This window comes from Cherax quadricarinatus, chromosome 93 (genome assembly GCF_038502225.1).
Source record: "Cherax quadricarinatus isolate ZL_2023a chromosome 93, ASM3850222v1, whole genome shotgun sequence".
In the NCBI taxonomy this organism is placed as follows: Eukaryota; Metazoa; Arthropoda; class Malacostraca; order Decapoda; family Parastacidae; genus Cherax; species Cherax quadricarinatus.
Window position 1 is genome coordinate 2,310,286 of NC_091384.1, and position 17,621 is coordinate 2,327,906.

The following is a 17,621-nucleotide window of genomic DNA, read 5'->3' on the forward strand; positions in this document are numbered from 1 at the left end:
CAGCCTTTATAAACCACAACAACAACAATGGGAGCCTCTGAGAGCTTCTCCAGACACTGGTTCTTATATACTATGTGTATTTTCATATTATTTGCATATATTGCGCCCGGTGTTGGTTCCAAGGGAGGTGAGTCGTGGACTTCACATTACAGCAGGAGCTGTTTTCTCATTCCTCGGATCAAACCTGAATTTTTCTCGCGTTTTGGTGCTGTATATTGCCAGCCATCCATCTGTCTATTTATCCATCCATGTGCCTATCCATCCATCTATCTATCCATCTATCTGGCTATGTCTCTGTTCATTCATATATTCATCTGTTCGTGCATCTCATCCATCTATCTATCTATCCCTCAGTCTATTCATCCATCTATCCATCTGTTCATCCATCTTTTTTCCATCCATCTATCTTTCCACCCATCCATCTATCTATCCGTCAGTCTATCCATCCATCTATCCATCTGCTCATCCATCTTTTTTCCATCCATCTATCTTTCCACCCATCCATCTATCTATCCATTCATCCATCAGTCCATCCATCTATCTATTCATTGATCCACCCATCTATCCATCCACCCATCCCTCCATCTATCAGTATCTCACAGTCGTTCTATCATCAACTTCGACAAACTGGTCGTTGTTACATTGTCATCGTCTCGCTACTTTCCAGTGCACAAAAATAATAGATTTTAGGAATTCCGCCATATTATTTTTTGTTTTAAATATTTAAGTCCAGCTACAATTCAATGTTCATCGAGTCATTGTCAGTCTTGAGAGTGACAGTCCAAATGAGTTATTCGTGAATATGATACGAAATGCTGCCAAAATCTCCCTAATCTTTGATTTAACTCTAACCCCCAATTTATTTCAGAGAAGCCGTTGTCCTAAAACTATAGAGTTATTTTACAAATATCGGAAAAAAATAATTTCGGAAGTTGTACAGGTCTGGTATTTATTGTTTGCAGGTTTAATATACCCGGAGATTACCGTGAAATGTGGGGCCGTTTCGATGATTTTCTTCCTCAGCGGAGTGTCGCTGAAGACCGGTGACATCCACACTGCCATGTCGCATACTTGGTTGCACGTCTTCGTGCAAGTAACGTCGTTTTTTATATACCCTCTACTTGTGAAGATCGTGTGCCTTGTATTGCAGAATCTTGCTGATGTAAATAAGTCTCTCATAGAAGGGTAAGTATTTTTTGTTTTTCACTGTATCGGCTGTCTTGTGCTAAGGTACGATAATCCCCAAATATACACACTTTTAGCATCATTTATTACAAAGATCCCAATGGAAATACAAGGACCCCAATGGAAATATGAGGACAATCAACAGACATAAGAGACCCCCACTGAAAATACAAGAACCTCAATGGAAATACGAGGACCCCAATGGAAACACGAGAACCCCAGTGGATACAAGGACTCCAATGGAAATAAGTCACTCTGTCTGATTTTTTGGGTTATCCTGGGTAATTTACACATATGTTACTATGTATGATAATTGTACATACATGTACCTGTATCTAGATAAACTTAATAGCTGTCTTGTGAGAAGTGAACAGATATCACAGTTCAATAACTCCCTGAACAGTAACATTCTCACCTCTCCAGAGTGCATTCACTGTACTTCCCACTTCTCTAATTCAAGTCTGACTAACTTACTTCCCTGAATCCCTTCATAAATGTTACCTTGCTCACATTCCTACAGCTCATCGAATCTTTAAACCTACTTGTCTCCACTTATTCCAATTCATTACACTCACATCTGCAGAATGCTCAAGCCTCTGTCAGTTTAAAACCACACCCTCTTGCTATCTCTTCCTAGAATAACCCTTACCTCTCCTTCCTTTCACTCCAGATTTATCCATTCTCTTGGTCATCATATTCTGCTCCATTCTCTGAATGTTCAAACTGCCTCACCCACTCTTTCTCCACCCTCTGAACAATACCTTACATAACCTCATTTTGTGTTCTGATTTCAAATCTCCAAATTCTCTGCATAATATTCACACCACACATATCCCTCAGACACGACATCTCTGCTGTCTCCAACCACCTCCTAACTGCAACATTCAAAACCCATGCCTCACACCCATGTAAATGTTGGTACCACTATACTCTGGTACTTTCCAGTGGCATACGATGTCCAGTAACCCAATCACTAGCACACTCAACTCACACACTAAGGTTTGAGAATCAATCCCCCAGTATGGGTCGAAAACATTAGGACATGTTTCCATAAGACATCTGCTGTCCATGTTCACCCATGAGTAAAATGGGTAATTGGGTATTAGTAGACTGGTGTGGGTGGCATCCTGGGGCAAAATTGACCTAATGCACAATAAAATGTAGCATTAGTTGTACTTGTGTCCTTTTACTTAACATGTTGTAAGTAATTTAACAACGTAATTGCACATAATAATAATAATACAGGATACATGTATATCTAATTTTCAAACACCCATAATTATAAATATTCTTGCTTGCAAATGGGTCACTTAACGACCATTTCAGTATTTAAAACCATCCATACGCAGTATAAACATGTGTTGAACATGGCCGTCCCAGGAAGTTCTGTATTTGTTTGTTCGGAATATACAGCTAGGTCACAATTAGTGTCAATAATGAATCCTGTGAGCTGGTGACATTTGGATTCACACTATTCAAATTATGTGTGATTTTTGTGCACAATTTGTAGAGTTTGGGGGACTCTAGCATTAATTTTCTTTTGCACTAAATCAAAATTATCACTAATTGAGACCTGGCTGTAATAATTACATAAAATTTACTTGTTTGTTAGTTGAAACACTAGAAATGTAATTAATTTTTGACAGAAAAAAATGTAACTTGTTTTAAACTTGAAACAAAAGAGATGTAATTTGTTTTTGACTGAAAAAATGTAACTTGTTTTAAACTTGAAACAAAAGAAATGTAATTTGTTTTTGACAGAAAAAATGTAACTTGTTTTAAACTTGAAACAAAAGAAATGTAATTTGTTTTTGACTGAAAAAATGTAACTTGTTTGTAAATTGAAAAAGAAATGATGTAATTTGTTTATAAGTTGAGAATGTGCAGTAATAATGTCTGGCATTATTCTGTCAGTCTACTGGTTGTGAGCTGCATGCCGCCCCCCGTCTCATCTGCCGTCATCCTCACTCGAGCCTGCGGAGGAAACGTGGCAGCAGCCGTCTTCAACTCTGTCGTCGGGAGTTTTCTCGGCCTGTTCTTGACCCCCTTGTCTCTGAGGATGTGGGTGAGTGGCGAGGCTCTCATCCGTACCTGGCTTCGACGCCCTCCTGTTGAAATTCCAGTACATGCCGTGATGCTCATTGCCTCTGCTATTTTGTCCACTGATGATCTTCATAATCCTTCTACATACAGGATAGTAACAGACGTTGGTAGAGGTCCATTATTTGTTTGCCACTCTTGTTTACTCTGTCCCCTTTCTCTTCATGTAATTGTGCTAGACATCCTGCCATTACAATTGCAGTATTGGTCATGATAAGTTATTTATCATTCAAATTTCTGGTTTTAATTCTTCCTATTGTTTGAAGAGCTAGCAGTGCAGTGCAGTTTATTCATACACTAAATACAGTGGACCCCCGACTTACGATCAGCTCCCAACTCGAACAATTATGTAAGTGTATTTTTGTAAGCGTATTTTTGGGGGTCTGAAATGGATTAATCTAATTTACAATATTCCTTATGGGAAAAAATTTGTTCAGTAACAGCACCCGAACAGACTTCCGGAATGAATTAATATCGTAAGTCGGGGGTCCACTGTATAAACATTAGTAATTTATAATTATATATATATATACATATGCAAAACAACCACTCTGAAAGAATAGAGAAATTCCAAGCGCTTTTGTGACTACTCACATTATCAAGGAACATAGTTCCTTGATAATGTGAGTAGTCATGAAAGCGCTTGGAATTTCTCTATTCTTTCAGAGTGGTTGTTTTGCATATTCTGAAATCACCTGTTTACTGTGATCTTATTGCATATATATATATATATATCTTTCAACACACCGGCCGTATCCCACCGAGGCGGGGTGGCCCAAAAGGAAAAACGAAAGTTTCTCCTTTTACATTTAGTAATATATACAGGAGAAGAGGTTACTAGCCCCTTGCTCCCGGCATTTTAGTTGCCTCTTACAACACGCATGGCTTACGGAGGAAGAATTCTGTTCCACTTCCCCATGGAGATAAGAGGAAATAAACAAGAATAAGAACTAGAAAGAAAATAGAAGAAAACCCAGAGGGGTGTGTATATATGTGCTTGTACATGTATGTGTAGTGTGACCTAAGTGTAAGTAGAAGTAGCAAGACGTACCTGAAATCTTGCATGTTCATGAGACAGAAAAAAGGACACCAGCAATCCTACCATCATGTAAAACAATTACAGGCTTTCGTTTTACACTCACTTGGCAGGACGGTAGTACCTCCCTGGGCGGTTGCTGTCTACCAACCTACTACCTATATATATATATATATATATATATATATATATATATATATATATATACACACATATACAGTAGAACCCCGATGTCCATGGATTCGGTTTCTGGAATTTCAGTTATCCACTGTTTACCGTGGCCCAAAAGTAACCCTTAATTTTGTTTAATAATGGCCCCAAAGCACAAAGGTAGTGATGCTGGCCGTTCTTCAAAGCCTAAGAGAAGCTGTGAAGTTCTTCCTATCAGTAAAAAGTGATAATTTTCAACTTACTGTGTGTGATTTATCAATTAAGCTTTATCATAGGATGTATGTAAATAAAAAATGGCATACATAGGGTTCATTGCTACCCGTAGTTTTGGCATCCACTGCAGGTCTTGGACCGTATCCCCGTGGATACGGTAGATTACTGTATACATACATACATTTTTTTTAACAAACCAGCCATATCCCATCAAGGCAGGGTGACCTAAAAAGAAAAACAAAAGTTTTTCTTTTTAAATTTAGTAATGTATACAGGAGAAGTGGTTACTAGCCCCTTGCTCCTGACACTTTAGTCGCCTCCTACAACACACGTGGCTTACAGAGAAAGAATTCTGTTCCACTTCCCCGTGGAGAACATATATATATATGTATACAGGCAGGTATATAAATAACCAAAAAGGTACAATACCGTGACTGGAACAATACACAAATAACCCGCACATAGAAGAGAGGAGCTTACGACGACGTTTCGGTCCGTTAGTGTGACTTTGTAAATGGTCTAAGTCGGACCGAAATATCGTCGTAAACTCCTCTCTTTTATGTGCGGGTTATTTGTGTAAGGCAGGTATATACATTGTGCCTGGGTTGGGAAGAAACATGGCTTGTAAACCAGGCTGCCCAGCCGATGTGGCATTTGTGACTGAGTGGAGAAGAGTGTCAGTTGGGAACCTTGCCAGTCTTCCTGTAGTGGGTTCGAATCCAGCTGATATAAGGGACACCCATCATTAGTCTGTTTTATTGAGGATTTGCTCTATTTGTTAATTAGGATTTTTTTGTTTAATGAATCCTTTCATAAAGGATGCATATATGACACGTTTTGGGGAAATTAGTTAACTGGACTTGAGTCCTGGAGGTGGGAAGTACAGTACCTGCACTCTGAAGGATGAGTGAGGATGCTGCAGTTCTGGAGGTGGGAAGTACAGTACCTGCACTCTGAAGGATGAGTGAGGATGCTGCAGTTCTGGAGGTGGGAAGTACAGTACCTGCACTCTGAAGGATGAGTGAGGATGCTACAGTTCTGGAAGTGGGAAGTACAGTGCCTGCACTCTGAAGGATGAGTGAGGATGCTACAGTTCTGGAGGTGGGAAGTACAGTACCTGCACTCTGAAGGATATGTGGGGATGATACAGCCAAGAGAGTCATCTGAACTCTGATGTCAACATGCTTCTGGCAAGACAGCAATTGAATGAATGATGGTGAATGTGTTTCCTCTTTCATGCATCTTCTAACCCCAGTGGGAGACCTGGTGTGGTTAAAGCAAAAATCTGACACAGTACTCTGCTTTTTATTAAAAAAAATCATTTCCTTACAGCTTGGTGTGTCTGCATCCATCCCAGTCATTGATACAGTCATGTATCTTTTGCTCACAGTTCTGTTACCTCTTTGTGCTGGTCACTTATACCAGAGAAGAGGTCACAGTCAGGTCAGCGTGCCTCAGGGATCATCCTTGGCAGTTGTGGGGCAGTGGATGCTGCTCCTTATTATATATTCAACCTTCTGTGATATGTTCAGATCATCAAAATTAGAAGAATTACTTCCACGAATGGCCAGCACGATATTTATAGGTAAATTCAATGTTGTGTATTATTTTATGAACTTTTGTTTCATTATTTTTTAGCAATAAGTAATAATTTTATACAGTCCTATGTGTTTTATATCTCAAAGTGTCTATACATCTGGAAGTACGTCAATGTATATAGCAGGTCCCTGCTTATACAGCAGGGTAGGTTCCAGGCTACTGCTGTACAGGAGGGCCCCTCTTATACAGCAAGTTAGGTTCTGGGCTACTGCTGTACAGGAGGGCTCTGCTTATACAGCAAGTTAGGTTCTGGGCTACTGCTGTACAGGAGGGCCCCTCTTATACAGCAAGTTAGGTTCTGGGCTACTGCTGTACAGGTTCGAAGTTCTGACCAGAGCTTTGGTAAGAGGGAAGGGGGGAAGAAGGATGGGTAAGGATGGAAGTTGGGAAAGGTTGGGGAGGGAGGAGGGGTAGGTGGGGTTATAAAAGGGTAGTGGCCTATCCACTTTGGTGTAATTTGAATATGCGTGTGTGCATATTGAGTAGTTTATAAAGAGGTTGGTTTTATGAGTAGGGTATACCTCCTGCCCATCAATTACGCAATGCTATAGTGTGTTATACCAGTGCGTCATTGAATTGGAAGGATGCATACTGCATACAATTGCTTGCCTTTTTTTTTTTTTTTTTTCCCCGCAAGAGGTTGGTCAGGAGGCGCAGCTGCAGGTGAAGGTTGCTGGGCATTCGATGGAGGTTGGTTGCTCACCTGGAGTCGGCCAGCAAGGCAGTGACTGAGGTGGTGTCCTGCTGTATTGTAGTAGTAGGTGAACGAGGTCAGTTGTGAGGTGTTGGTTGATAGAAGTGGGTCACCCAAAGATGGGGAGCGCTTGTCCATGTTACTGGACATAGAATGGTTCCGGTGGTATCCATTCTTCGTCTGCGGGTAGGTCGCTTAAGATCTTGGGACGAGGGAAGTTCTCCTTATGGATAAAGCGTCGAACTCTTTGTTGGAGGGTCATTCTTTGGGATCTGTGGGGAGGGGTGGTGATGGTATAGTCGGTTGTGTTCACTGGTAGGGGGGGATTCTCTCTGTCAGGCACGTAGAGTTCCTGCATGTCATATAGTTGTCTCTTAGTAAGTTTGTCTAATCGGACATTGATTGCGGGGATTCTCTGTTGTATGTGTAGGTCCTCTGATCTGATTCTGTCTCTGAGTCTGGTGTTCGTGATGAAGCGGAGGGCTTTGTTTTGGACTCTTTGGAGTTTTAGCATGTTGGTTTTGGTTGTGAGCGACATGGGTACGCAGGGGTATTCCAGCAGAGGTCTGATCATCATCTTGTTCAGGTGTAGTTTGATGTGGGGAGGGGCTGCTTTGAATCGATAAAGCTGGCAAGGCGGGCTTTCGCTAGGTTTACTTTTTTGGTTATGTGGGTTGTAGAGTTGAGTAATCTGCCGATCTCGTATCCTAGGATCTTGTTTGGATTCCTTATAGCAATACGAGTACTTCTGATGGAAATGCCCCCTTTTTCTTCTATGGTTGATGGTAAGCACCCAACGGTGCTGATGAGGACTTTGTCAGGGTTGGTTGTGATTCTCCATTTCTTCTCCCACCTGGCAGTTCTATTTAGTTCTTCGTTCGTTTTCTCGGTTGCTCTCCTATGCTTGTTTGCACCAGCTGTAGGGGTGGAGAACAACATGGATGACATCGTCTGCGAATTGGGTGATGATGGTGTCGGTATGTTCAGGCTGGGGGAGGTCGTTGACGTATATGTTGAAGAGGACGGGGCTGAGGCAGGAGCCTTGGGGTACTCCTGCTGTTGGTGTGAAGGGGGTTGATTCTGCTCCGTGGAAGGTGGGGATGATTTTTCTTCCTGTTAAGAAGTTGTAGATGAGCCTGAGAAAGGTCCAGTTGTGATCAGGGAGGTCTACGAGTTTGTAAATGAGACCATCGTGCCAAAGGCTGTCGAAGACCTTGTGTATGTCCCTGGTGGCGATAAGGGCCAGGTTCCCTTGCTTCTTCAGGCTGGCCACGGCATCATAGATGATGTTTATGGCATGCTGGGTGCTGCGGTGAGACCTGAAGCCGAACTGCCTTTCAGAGAATAGGTGGTTGAACTCCATGTAATAGTTGAGTCTGTTGGAGATTATTCTTTCAAAGACTTTGCCCATGACTTCAAGTAGGGAGATGGGTCTGTAATTCTTGGGATTGTGGTTGTCCTTGTTTGGTTTGGCGATGAAGATCATCTTAGCTGTCTTGAAAGCCTCTGGGAAGTGACCAGATGCCAAGATGGCATTGTAGATATTCACCAGAGACATCTTGCAGTTACGGGGGAGGTACTTTAGTTGTTTAGCTCTTATGCCTGATGGGCTAGGTTCTGTGTTTCTCAGTCGCCCTATGACTTGGAATACTTCTCTGAGCGTGATTGGTCTGGTGAGGGGATGTTCGTCTTCAAGAGTAGCTGTGTCAATTGATGGTATAGGATGAAAGTCTTCTAGGTTCTCGTCCCACCAGTGGTTGACCCACTGGTAGTGGGTGTTGTTAAATCTTCTGCTGTCGTTGTGTGAGAGAATGTTCTCCCATACTTCACCCATCAGCTTGGCTTGGTCCAGTGGGTCGTCAAGTAGTGTAGTCACTACCTCGCCATTTTTGTCGGTGAAGGAGTGTGATAGGTGTTGAGTGGGAGTGTGGTTGGCCCCTAGTAGTCTGCGGATCGTGCTCCAGAATTGGTCAGGGTGGCGTTTGTACTGGTTAGCTTGGCACACCAGATAATCCCAAAGATCTCTTTTATGTTGGGTTATTAGGGAGATTAGTTCTCTTCTCGATCTTAGTAGGGCTACTCGGGAGGGTTGCCCTGTGAGGAAGTGTCTACTGCATTCTAATTGGTACCTGTTCATTCTGTCCTTGATTTCCCTAGTTGGTTTGTATTGTTGGTATATCTTGGACGATGTTAGTGTGCAGCAAGGTTGTGTGGCCTCTTTGATTCTGGTGTGAAGGGAGTTAATTGCCCCATCTATTGCATTGCAGGGCTGGTCTTTGAGAGAGATGGTTTGATCATTACCTAAGAAGGCTCTAAAGGGGTCGAAATCTAGCGTCTTCAGGTTGGGTTTGGGGGGGTGGGTGTACGGAACGGAGTGGACTGTAGCTTGATTACCACAGGGATGTGATCTGATCTGATGTTGCCACCTGGGGAGAGATTACAGTGGAACAAGTCACAGTCTCTGTTGGTGAGGACTACGTCTGGGGTGCCTGGGTGGTGGCCCACAAACGACTTGAAGAATGGGCCTTGGAATTTGAGGTCTTTTGCGGCCATTATGTGGTATAGTTGTTTCCCCTTGTGGTCACCTTGGGGCAGGGTGGCTCCACAATTGAAGAGAGCAGGGTGGTGGGCATTGAAGTCCGCAGCTAGGACGGTGGGGATATTTCTATTGAGAAGTCGGTGTAAGGGAATGGATTTGATGTACGGTTGCCTGGGAGGGAAGTACCCTGTGATTGCTAGGAGTCTCCCATGTGATGTTGGCACTTCGACCGCTAGGACGTTGTCCTCGTCGACATGTATGTTGCAGAATTCATGCCCTTGCTTCACTAAGATGGCCACCCCACTGTTGGGTCCCCTGGATTTCTCAAGAGTTGAGTACCCAAGTATCTTTATGTGCTGGTCAGGTCTGGCTGATGTTTCATTTAAGAGGACAATGTCTGGGTTGTGGTTGCAGAGTTCAAGTTCAAGGAGGTAACGGTTGTTGAAGAAGTGATGGATGTTGATTTGCAGAATTGTGATCCCCATTATTGTACATGTTTGGCAGAGTTGCTGTGCACAGCGGATGGGTGTTTGGTGGCGCAGTCACGTGGCGGTTGTCTGCGCTTACTCTTGGGAATGTGTGAGGGAGGGGGATTGTAGTCTTGGGTGGACTTCTGAGTGGAGAATTGGTCATCGTCTGTGCTGTTGGTGACGTTGATATCTGATGACGAGTCTGAATCGTCTGAATCATCGTTAGGCCTGAGGGGCGAATCAGGGTCAGAGTTGTTTTGGATGGTTGAGACGTCAGTCTCATTGGTTGTCGACGCTGTCGACATTGGGGACATTGGAGGTTGAGTAAGGTTGGTTAAGTCTTGATATAAGTCTTGTTGCTCAGAGGGTATCTCACATGGGGTGGCAGTGGGACCAGGTTGGTCCATTAGGTCAGCCTCAGTGGCAGTTGGTTGTGCATCTGCTAGTGATGCAGATGCAGGGGTTGTTGGTTCCATGCTGGTGGATGGTTGGTCGTGTGCAGGGATATGGGTTGAGGGGCTCATGTATTGGCGCACTGAGTCGGGGATGATTATGGCTGAAGTGCCATTAGCAATGAACAACTCATTGAGGATGGTGCAGCAGAGGTGGTCGTTGCCCTTGGACCATTCTTTGGCCAGCATGAAGTATGCTGTGCTCTTTATTATCCCTTCTTGGATGAGGCCGGAGGGGATGGGGTAGGAGGGAGGCCCTTGGGGCTGGTGGGGGTCTGGAGTATGGAGGGGGTGGAGGCCTGGGGGGGGCTGGGGATCCAAGCATTGTGTTGCGATGTAGTGGCAGTAAGAGCATTGCTGGTGCTCGGCAGGTTGGGGTAAGATTCGTGGGACATAGGGGGAGGAGATTGAGCTGCCTTTTGTTTGGCATTGGTCAGTTTTCTGTTTTCAAGGGCTTTACGGACTTCGGTTTTCCTGGTAGGGCAAGTAGGTGAGACAGCATGGTGGGACCCACCATAGAGGATACACTTGGGTTTATTTCTGTTAGGGCAGTCCTTGTATATGTGGGCATCTGCACAGATGCTGCGTACAGGATTTACTTTGGTGCATTTGTTTGTGTTGTGACCAAAGTGGTAGCATTTGAAGCATTGGGTGATGGAGACGAATCTCTCCATGCTGACTTGGTCCAGCGTGCATTTGGTGCCGAAGCTTTTCAGGCCATGGTCACATACGTATTTGGCTTCCTCAGGTGTCTCAAGGATAAGTTTCAGCGATTGCTGGTTGACAGAGTTCTTGGCAAACTTGTAAGCCTTGAGAACCGTGAATTCGGAGTTGTCTTTGTTGATTCCGTCCATGAGTTCAACGTCAGTGTGTTCACGCATGATGCTGTTGATGCGTACAACAAACACTGAGCGCTGAGCCTGGAAGTTGTCAGGTGGAGTGGGGGAAATGCCCTCATCAGCGAGTTTGTCTAGAACATCTCTTTTTAGAAAGTGGAGTAGCTCCTCTTCTGAGGAGATCAGTAGTACTGCACCAGTGTGGGTGGTGAATATGTTCACAGGTGCAATGGTAGCCTTGCTATGAATGCAGTCTAAAATTTCCCTTTTGAATTTCGGGTCACCAGTGACCCAAAGTCTCACTCTTATATTGGGCATCTTGCCCAGCTAATTTAAAGCTGACTCAGATAATATGCTGAAAAGAAATCAGTTGCCTGTGTGTGCTGCATCCTAATTCCTATTTCGGCTGACTTATGAAGGACAGCCCCTAAGATAGCCTAGCCCTCGAGGGTGTGAGGGGAGACGGGGCCCAAGGCAAAGATCGGCCGGATTTTAAAAAACCACACGGGCTACTGGATGGTCAAAATGTCTTGTTTTAAGTCGCCAAAGGCGAAGTTGCTGAAAAATAAGAAGACAGGAAAGTTAGAAGGATAGCAGTGTGAGTAGAGTGTTCTGTGGATAGGCCAGTGTATTGGGTTGGTTAATGGGAGGGGTTGGGGTGGGGAAGGATGAGGATGGGGGTGGTGGGGGAGAGAGGGAACAAGCAGGCTGGTCACCGCCTTACCCTCTTGATGGGATGGTGCTGGAAGTGACTGCCAGCAAGTTTCCTCTCAGCTCTGGTCGAGACAACTCAGGATAACCCAAGAAAAATCTCGAGTAACAGTGTTCAGAGTTGCTCTGATCTCGAATTACTCAGGATAACTGAAGAGCAGGAGCGGCGACGTCTTCTCTCCTCGGTGGCTGGATGGCCTGCTGTACAGGAGGGCCCCACTTATACAGCATGTTAGGTTCTGGGCTACTGCTATACAGGAGGACCCTGCTTATACAGCAAGTTAGGTTCTGGGCTACTGCTGTACAGGAGGGGTCTGTTTATGCAGCAAGTTAGGTTCTGGGCTACTGCTGTACAGGAGGGCTCCGCTTATACAGCAAGTTAGGTTCTGGGCTACTGCTGTACAGGAGGGCCCTGCTTATACAGCAAGTTAGGTTCTGGGCTACTGCTGTACAGGAGGTCCCTGCTTATACAGCAAGTTAGGTTCTGGGCTACTGCTGTACAGGAGGGCTCTGTTTATACAGCAAGTTAGGTTCTGGGCTACTGCTGTACAGGAGGGCTCTGCTTATACAGCAAGTTAGGTTCTGGGCTACTGCTGTACAGGAGGGCCCTGCTTATACAGCAAGTTAGGTTCTGGGCTACTGCTGTACAGGAGGGCCCTGCTTATACAGCAAGTTAGGTTCTGGGCTACTGCTGTACAGGAGGTCGCTGCTTATACAGCAAGTTAGGTTCTGGGCTACTGCTGTACAGGAGGTCCCTGCTTATACAGCAAGTTAAGTTCTGGGCTACTGCTGTACAGGAGGTCCCTGCTTATCCAGCAAGTTAGGTTCCGGGCTACTGCTGTACAGGAGGTCCCTGCTTATACAGCAAGTTAGGTTCCAGGCTACTGCTGTACAGGAGGGCCCCGCTTATACAGCAAGTTAGGTTCTGGGCTACTGCTGTACAGGAGGGCTCCGCTTATACAGCAAGTTAGGTTCTGGGCTACTGCTGTACAGGAGGGCTCTGCTTATACAGCAAGTTAGGTTCCAGGCTACTGCTGTACAGGAGGGCCCTGCTTATACAGCAAGTTAGGTTCCAGGCTACTGCTGTACAGGAGGGCCCCGCTTATACAGCAAGTTAGGTTCCAGGCTACTGCTGTACAGGAGGGCTCCACTTATACAGCAAGTTAGGTTCCAGGCTACTGCTGTACAGGAGGGCCCCGCTTATACAGCAAGTTAGGTTCCAGGCTACTGCTGTCAAGCAAAAATCACTGTATAGTGAATCATAGCCTTTTTTAACTTCCAAATGCATATAAAAGCCTGGCAACATGTTTACACTATCATATATTAAGTAAGTGATATAGGCAGGCCTAAAAAAGTGCATATACAGTAAGATAAGATAAGATTTCGTTCGGATTTTTAACCCCGGAGGGTTAGCCACCCACATTACTTACAATAAAATACACCTACCATCTGACTTACGACCACTCGACTTACGACCGTGTTTTTTATGCCAAATTTCTGGGAAATAAACAAGTATTTGTGTTGTACACAGTGTTTATCCTAAACCTTACAGTATAAAATACAGTACTAACAACATAAAAAGTAAAGTAAAACATGAAATACCAAAATAAAACAATAAAATAAAGTCATTACAAAAATGTCTTGTTGATATTCAGTAGTAAAGTTCGACTTATGACCATTTCGACTTACGACCATTTCGACTTGCGACCGGTTTCTCGGAACCGAACTCGGTCGTAAGTCGGATGGTAGGTGTACTTTCATCCTTAGCTTATGGTGAGTGGTGAATATATTTATTGTAGGAAATCTGAATAAATGAAGAATGGGTATAATATAAAACTGCTGTATTAGCGAAACATTGTAAAGCAAAGTGCTGTAAAGTGGGACCTGCCTGTACATCAAGAATTGTACAGTATATATACACAGTGTATATACACAACTAACCCATCTCTTTGGGAAGGACCTACTTCCACTGGGGAATCCCGCCTACCAGTGACTTTGCCCTCGTCTGCTGCCCGTCCCTATCCACTGACACCTATATAACCGCCAGTCTTCTTGTCTTTGCTCCAGACTCTCCTCCACCACGATGCTGTGAACACTAACTCCAAGGCCGAGGGACTGATTACCTCATCTTTTGTATATAGTTCTACTGTCTTCCTATTATGTCCTAGAATCTGTATTGATAAAGCCACTGGATGGCGAAACGTCTACTACAATAAAGATATCCAGATGTTGCACATGTGTCTTAACTTTCACAAGAATATGTATATCTCTCAGTGTATTTAGCACTGATGGGTGTGTATTTTTTGGTGTACATTATACACTAGTAAGTCTTTATCTCCGACTGTATATACACTGAGAGTTTACTTAGGTATTAAGCTATTCTTGACTGGGTTATATAAGTGATATGAAGCCTTAACAACCCTTATTCAGAAGATAGACTTCAAACTTAGCATACCAATCAGGCTTACCACCTTTTTTATAAAATCCTGAAGTGCATATTCGTAGCAATAAATTCATAATGATTCAGTCAGATTATTTTTAATTTTTCCCATGTTTATGAAAATATTCAATTTTTTGCTTTTGTGCTCTCAGAAAATTAGTTTAATAAAGCATGGAATGGGCAGGATTTGAACCACTCCATAGCCTATGTCTAGTTTTAACCCTTAAGCTGTCCAAGCGTAGATTTGTGTTCACTCATGTAGTGCTCCGAACGTAGATCTACGTTCGATTTTACGTGCTTTCTTATGTAAAAAAACGTAGATATACATTCGGAGTGCTGGGCGAGTAAACGTAGATCTACATTTGGACAGTTTAGGGGTTAAGTAATGTGTAAGCATTAGGACTACTCTGCCTGAAGTGCTCAGGTTTGTTAGTGACTTTCTTTGTGCTTAACAATATTATAGTACATGTGAACTACACATTGTATACTATGCAAAGAAAGAAATTTTTTAATTTGAATTTGAGAGGCAAGTGCTGGAGCCGGGAGTCTCAAGACTAGCTTGGTTTGTTTACAATCTTGCTGTTACGATTTTATGGGTCTTAATTCTTCTTCTTTCAACACACTGGCTGCATCCCACTGAGGTAGGGTGACCTTAACCCTTAAACTGTCCAAATATAGGTCTACATTCACTCACGTAGTGTTCCGAACATGGATCTACGTTTTTTTTACATTCTTTCTTATGGAGAAAATCAAGGTCGGAGCGCTACGCGTGCAAACGTGGATCTACGTTTGGACAGTTTAAGGGTTAAAAGAAAAACAAAAGTTTTCCTTTTTAAATTTAATCATTACTAGCACCTTGCTCCAGCATTTCAGTAATTTATACAGGAGAAGGTGTTACTAACACCTTGCTTCCAGCATTTTAGTAATCTCTCATGATACGTGTGGCTTACGAATGAGTCTTTAATTATTTTAATATTTACTGTGCATCATTGTTTTGCAGTGGTGTGCATGCAGTGTGCATTGCTGTGTGCAACATGGTGGGTGTGTCAGCGGTGGCTGGTGGGCTGGTTCACCCGTGGTGATACCTTGGCAATAATGTTCTGTTCTACGCACAAGTCACTCACGCTAGGTCAGTTTCCCTTCAAACTTTGTGTCGTCTGTAATAATAATAATAATTTTTTTTCTCCAAGCACATGACACAATTTATACAGACCGTAGCTGACATCAGTAACATACTACGAATATAGAAAGTCTCTCGTTATGCAAAGCATTTTTGGAAAATTCGGCCAATTTTGTCCCCAGGATGTGATCCAAACTAGTTGACTAACACCCAGGTACCTACTTACTGCTAGGTGAACAGTGACAGCAGGTGTAATGTGACTAGCACCCAGGTACCTACTTACTGCTCAATAACCCTAGGCCTAAAAAAAATGCAAAACTAAAAATAATAAAAAAAAATGAAAATTAACGAAAACATCTTAAGAGCAAGGCAAGCATCCAAAGTAAACATGAATATAATTGAAAAGCATCGTATTAGCGAAGCGCTCCAAAGTGAGCATCGTATTAATGAGGTACGTTATTTATGCATTAACTGCAAGGACAATTTTTAATGTTTTATGTATTTTGTTATTCATGTTTATGTAAACTTTAGCATTCTTATTTTATCGTGATTGTTCTTTTTGTGAGATGATATGAGAATGCTTTTGACATTCTCAAAAAAATAGTCAAGATTGATAAAATCCCAAATTATAAATTTTTTTTTTATTATGACTATTGTTATTATTACTATTGTTTTATAATTATTATTGTACTATTGTTTTTATTATTATTGTTTTTCTTTCTTTCTTTCAACACACCGGCAGTATCTCACCGAGGCGGGGAGGCCCCCTCCAAAAAAAAAAAAAGTTTCTCTATTTACATTTAGTAATATATACAGGAGAAAGGGTTACTAGCCCCTTGCTCCAGGTATTTTAGTCACCTCTTACAACATGCATGGCTTACGGAGGAAGAATTCTGTTCCACTACCCCATGGAGATAAGAGGAAATAAACAACAATAAGAACTAGAAAGAAAATAGAAGAAAACTGAGGGGTGTGTATGTATATGCTTGTACATGTATGTGTAGTGTGACATAAGTGTAAGTAGAAGTAGCAAGACGTACCTGAAACCTTGCATGTTAATGAGACAGAAAAAAGGACACCAGCAATCCTACCATCATGTAAAATAATTACAGGCTTTCGTTTTACACTCACTTGGCAGGACGGTGATACCTCCCTGGGCGGTTGCTGCCTACCAACCTACTTCCTACATTATTATTATTAATTATTATTATTATTATACAATATATTAGTTATTTGGAAGGGCAATTTTTAAATATTTTTTATCTAATTTTGTGGACACATTACAGGTCTTCCTATTCTGCGTATATTGGTGTCGGAAGTGACGGCGCTAGGAGAGTTGGCGCTTCCCCTCTTAGTATATCACCCGCTGCAGATGGTGCTTGGGGGAACCCTCACCCCACGCCTCACTGCCTGGGCTCAACACAAGTCTCACAGGTGAGGCATTTGTCCAGGAATGCTGCTCGTTTTATCTCTGTCTCGTGAATGTGTAAGATGATAGGTGAATCTTACGAACTTTTGCTTACGTTTGGTGTACCTGTGTGGTTATTTTCTTGCGTGTTTCAAGATCTTAGTACAGTGGCAGCACCAAGAAGGGACAAGTGGGAGGTTAAAGATCCCCAGCATCTCCCTAAATAATAATAATAATAATAATAATAATAATATTTGCTGTGAATGGTGATAAAAGTTTTTCTTTTTCGGGCCACCCTGCCTTGGTGGGAATCTGTCGATGTGTTAATAAAAAAAAAAATTTGCTGTTTGGAGAGACAACTGAACTGTCATATGTGTGCACCTCTGGCAAAACAGTGATAGTGCGGTGATGGTAAAAAACGTTTCTTTTTCGGATCAACGTGCCTCAGTATGAGACAGCCAGCATGTTAAAATAATATTTTTTATTTATTTTATGAATACATCAGCCATTTCCCACCAAGGCAGGGTGGCCTGAAAATGAAAAACTTTCACCATCATTTACTCCATCACTGTCTTGCCAGAGGTGCACTTACACCACAGATATAAAACTGCAACATTAACACCCCTCCTTCAGAGTGCAGGCACTGT

General features: G+C 42.8%; 1 protein-coding gene across 1 annotated transcript in view; it reads left to right on the forward strand.

Annotated features, from left to right (window-relative positions):
• LOC128703441 (sodium/bile acid cotransporter 7-like) overlaps positions 1–17,621 on the forward strand; it is a 26,752-nt gene continuing 9,131 nt past the window's right edge. The window contains exons 1-6 of the mRNA XM_053798097.2: positions 1–127; positions 963–1,185; positions 3,100–3,250; positions 6,038–6,290; positions 15,447–15,575; positions 16,853–17,000. Coding sequence (XP_053654072.1) covers positions 28–127; positions 963–1,185; positions 3,100–3,250; positions 6,038–6,290; positions 15,447–15,575; positions 16,853–17,000 — 1,004 coding nt within the window. The 5' untranslated portion in view covers positions 1–27. The remainder of the gene's footprint in view (positions 128–962; positions 1,186–3,099; positions 3,251–6,037; positions 6,291–15,446; positions 15,576–16,852; positions 17,001–17,621) is intronic.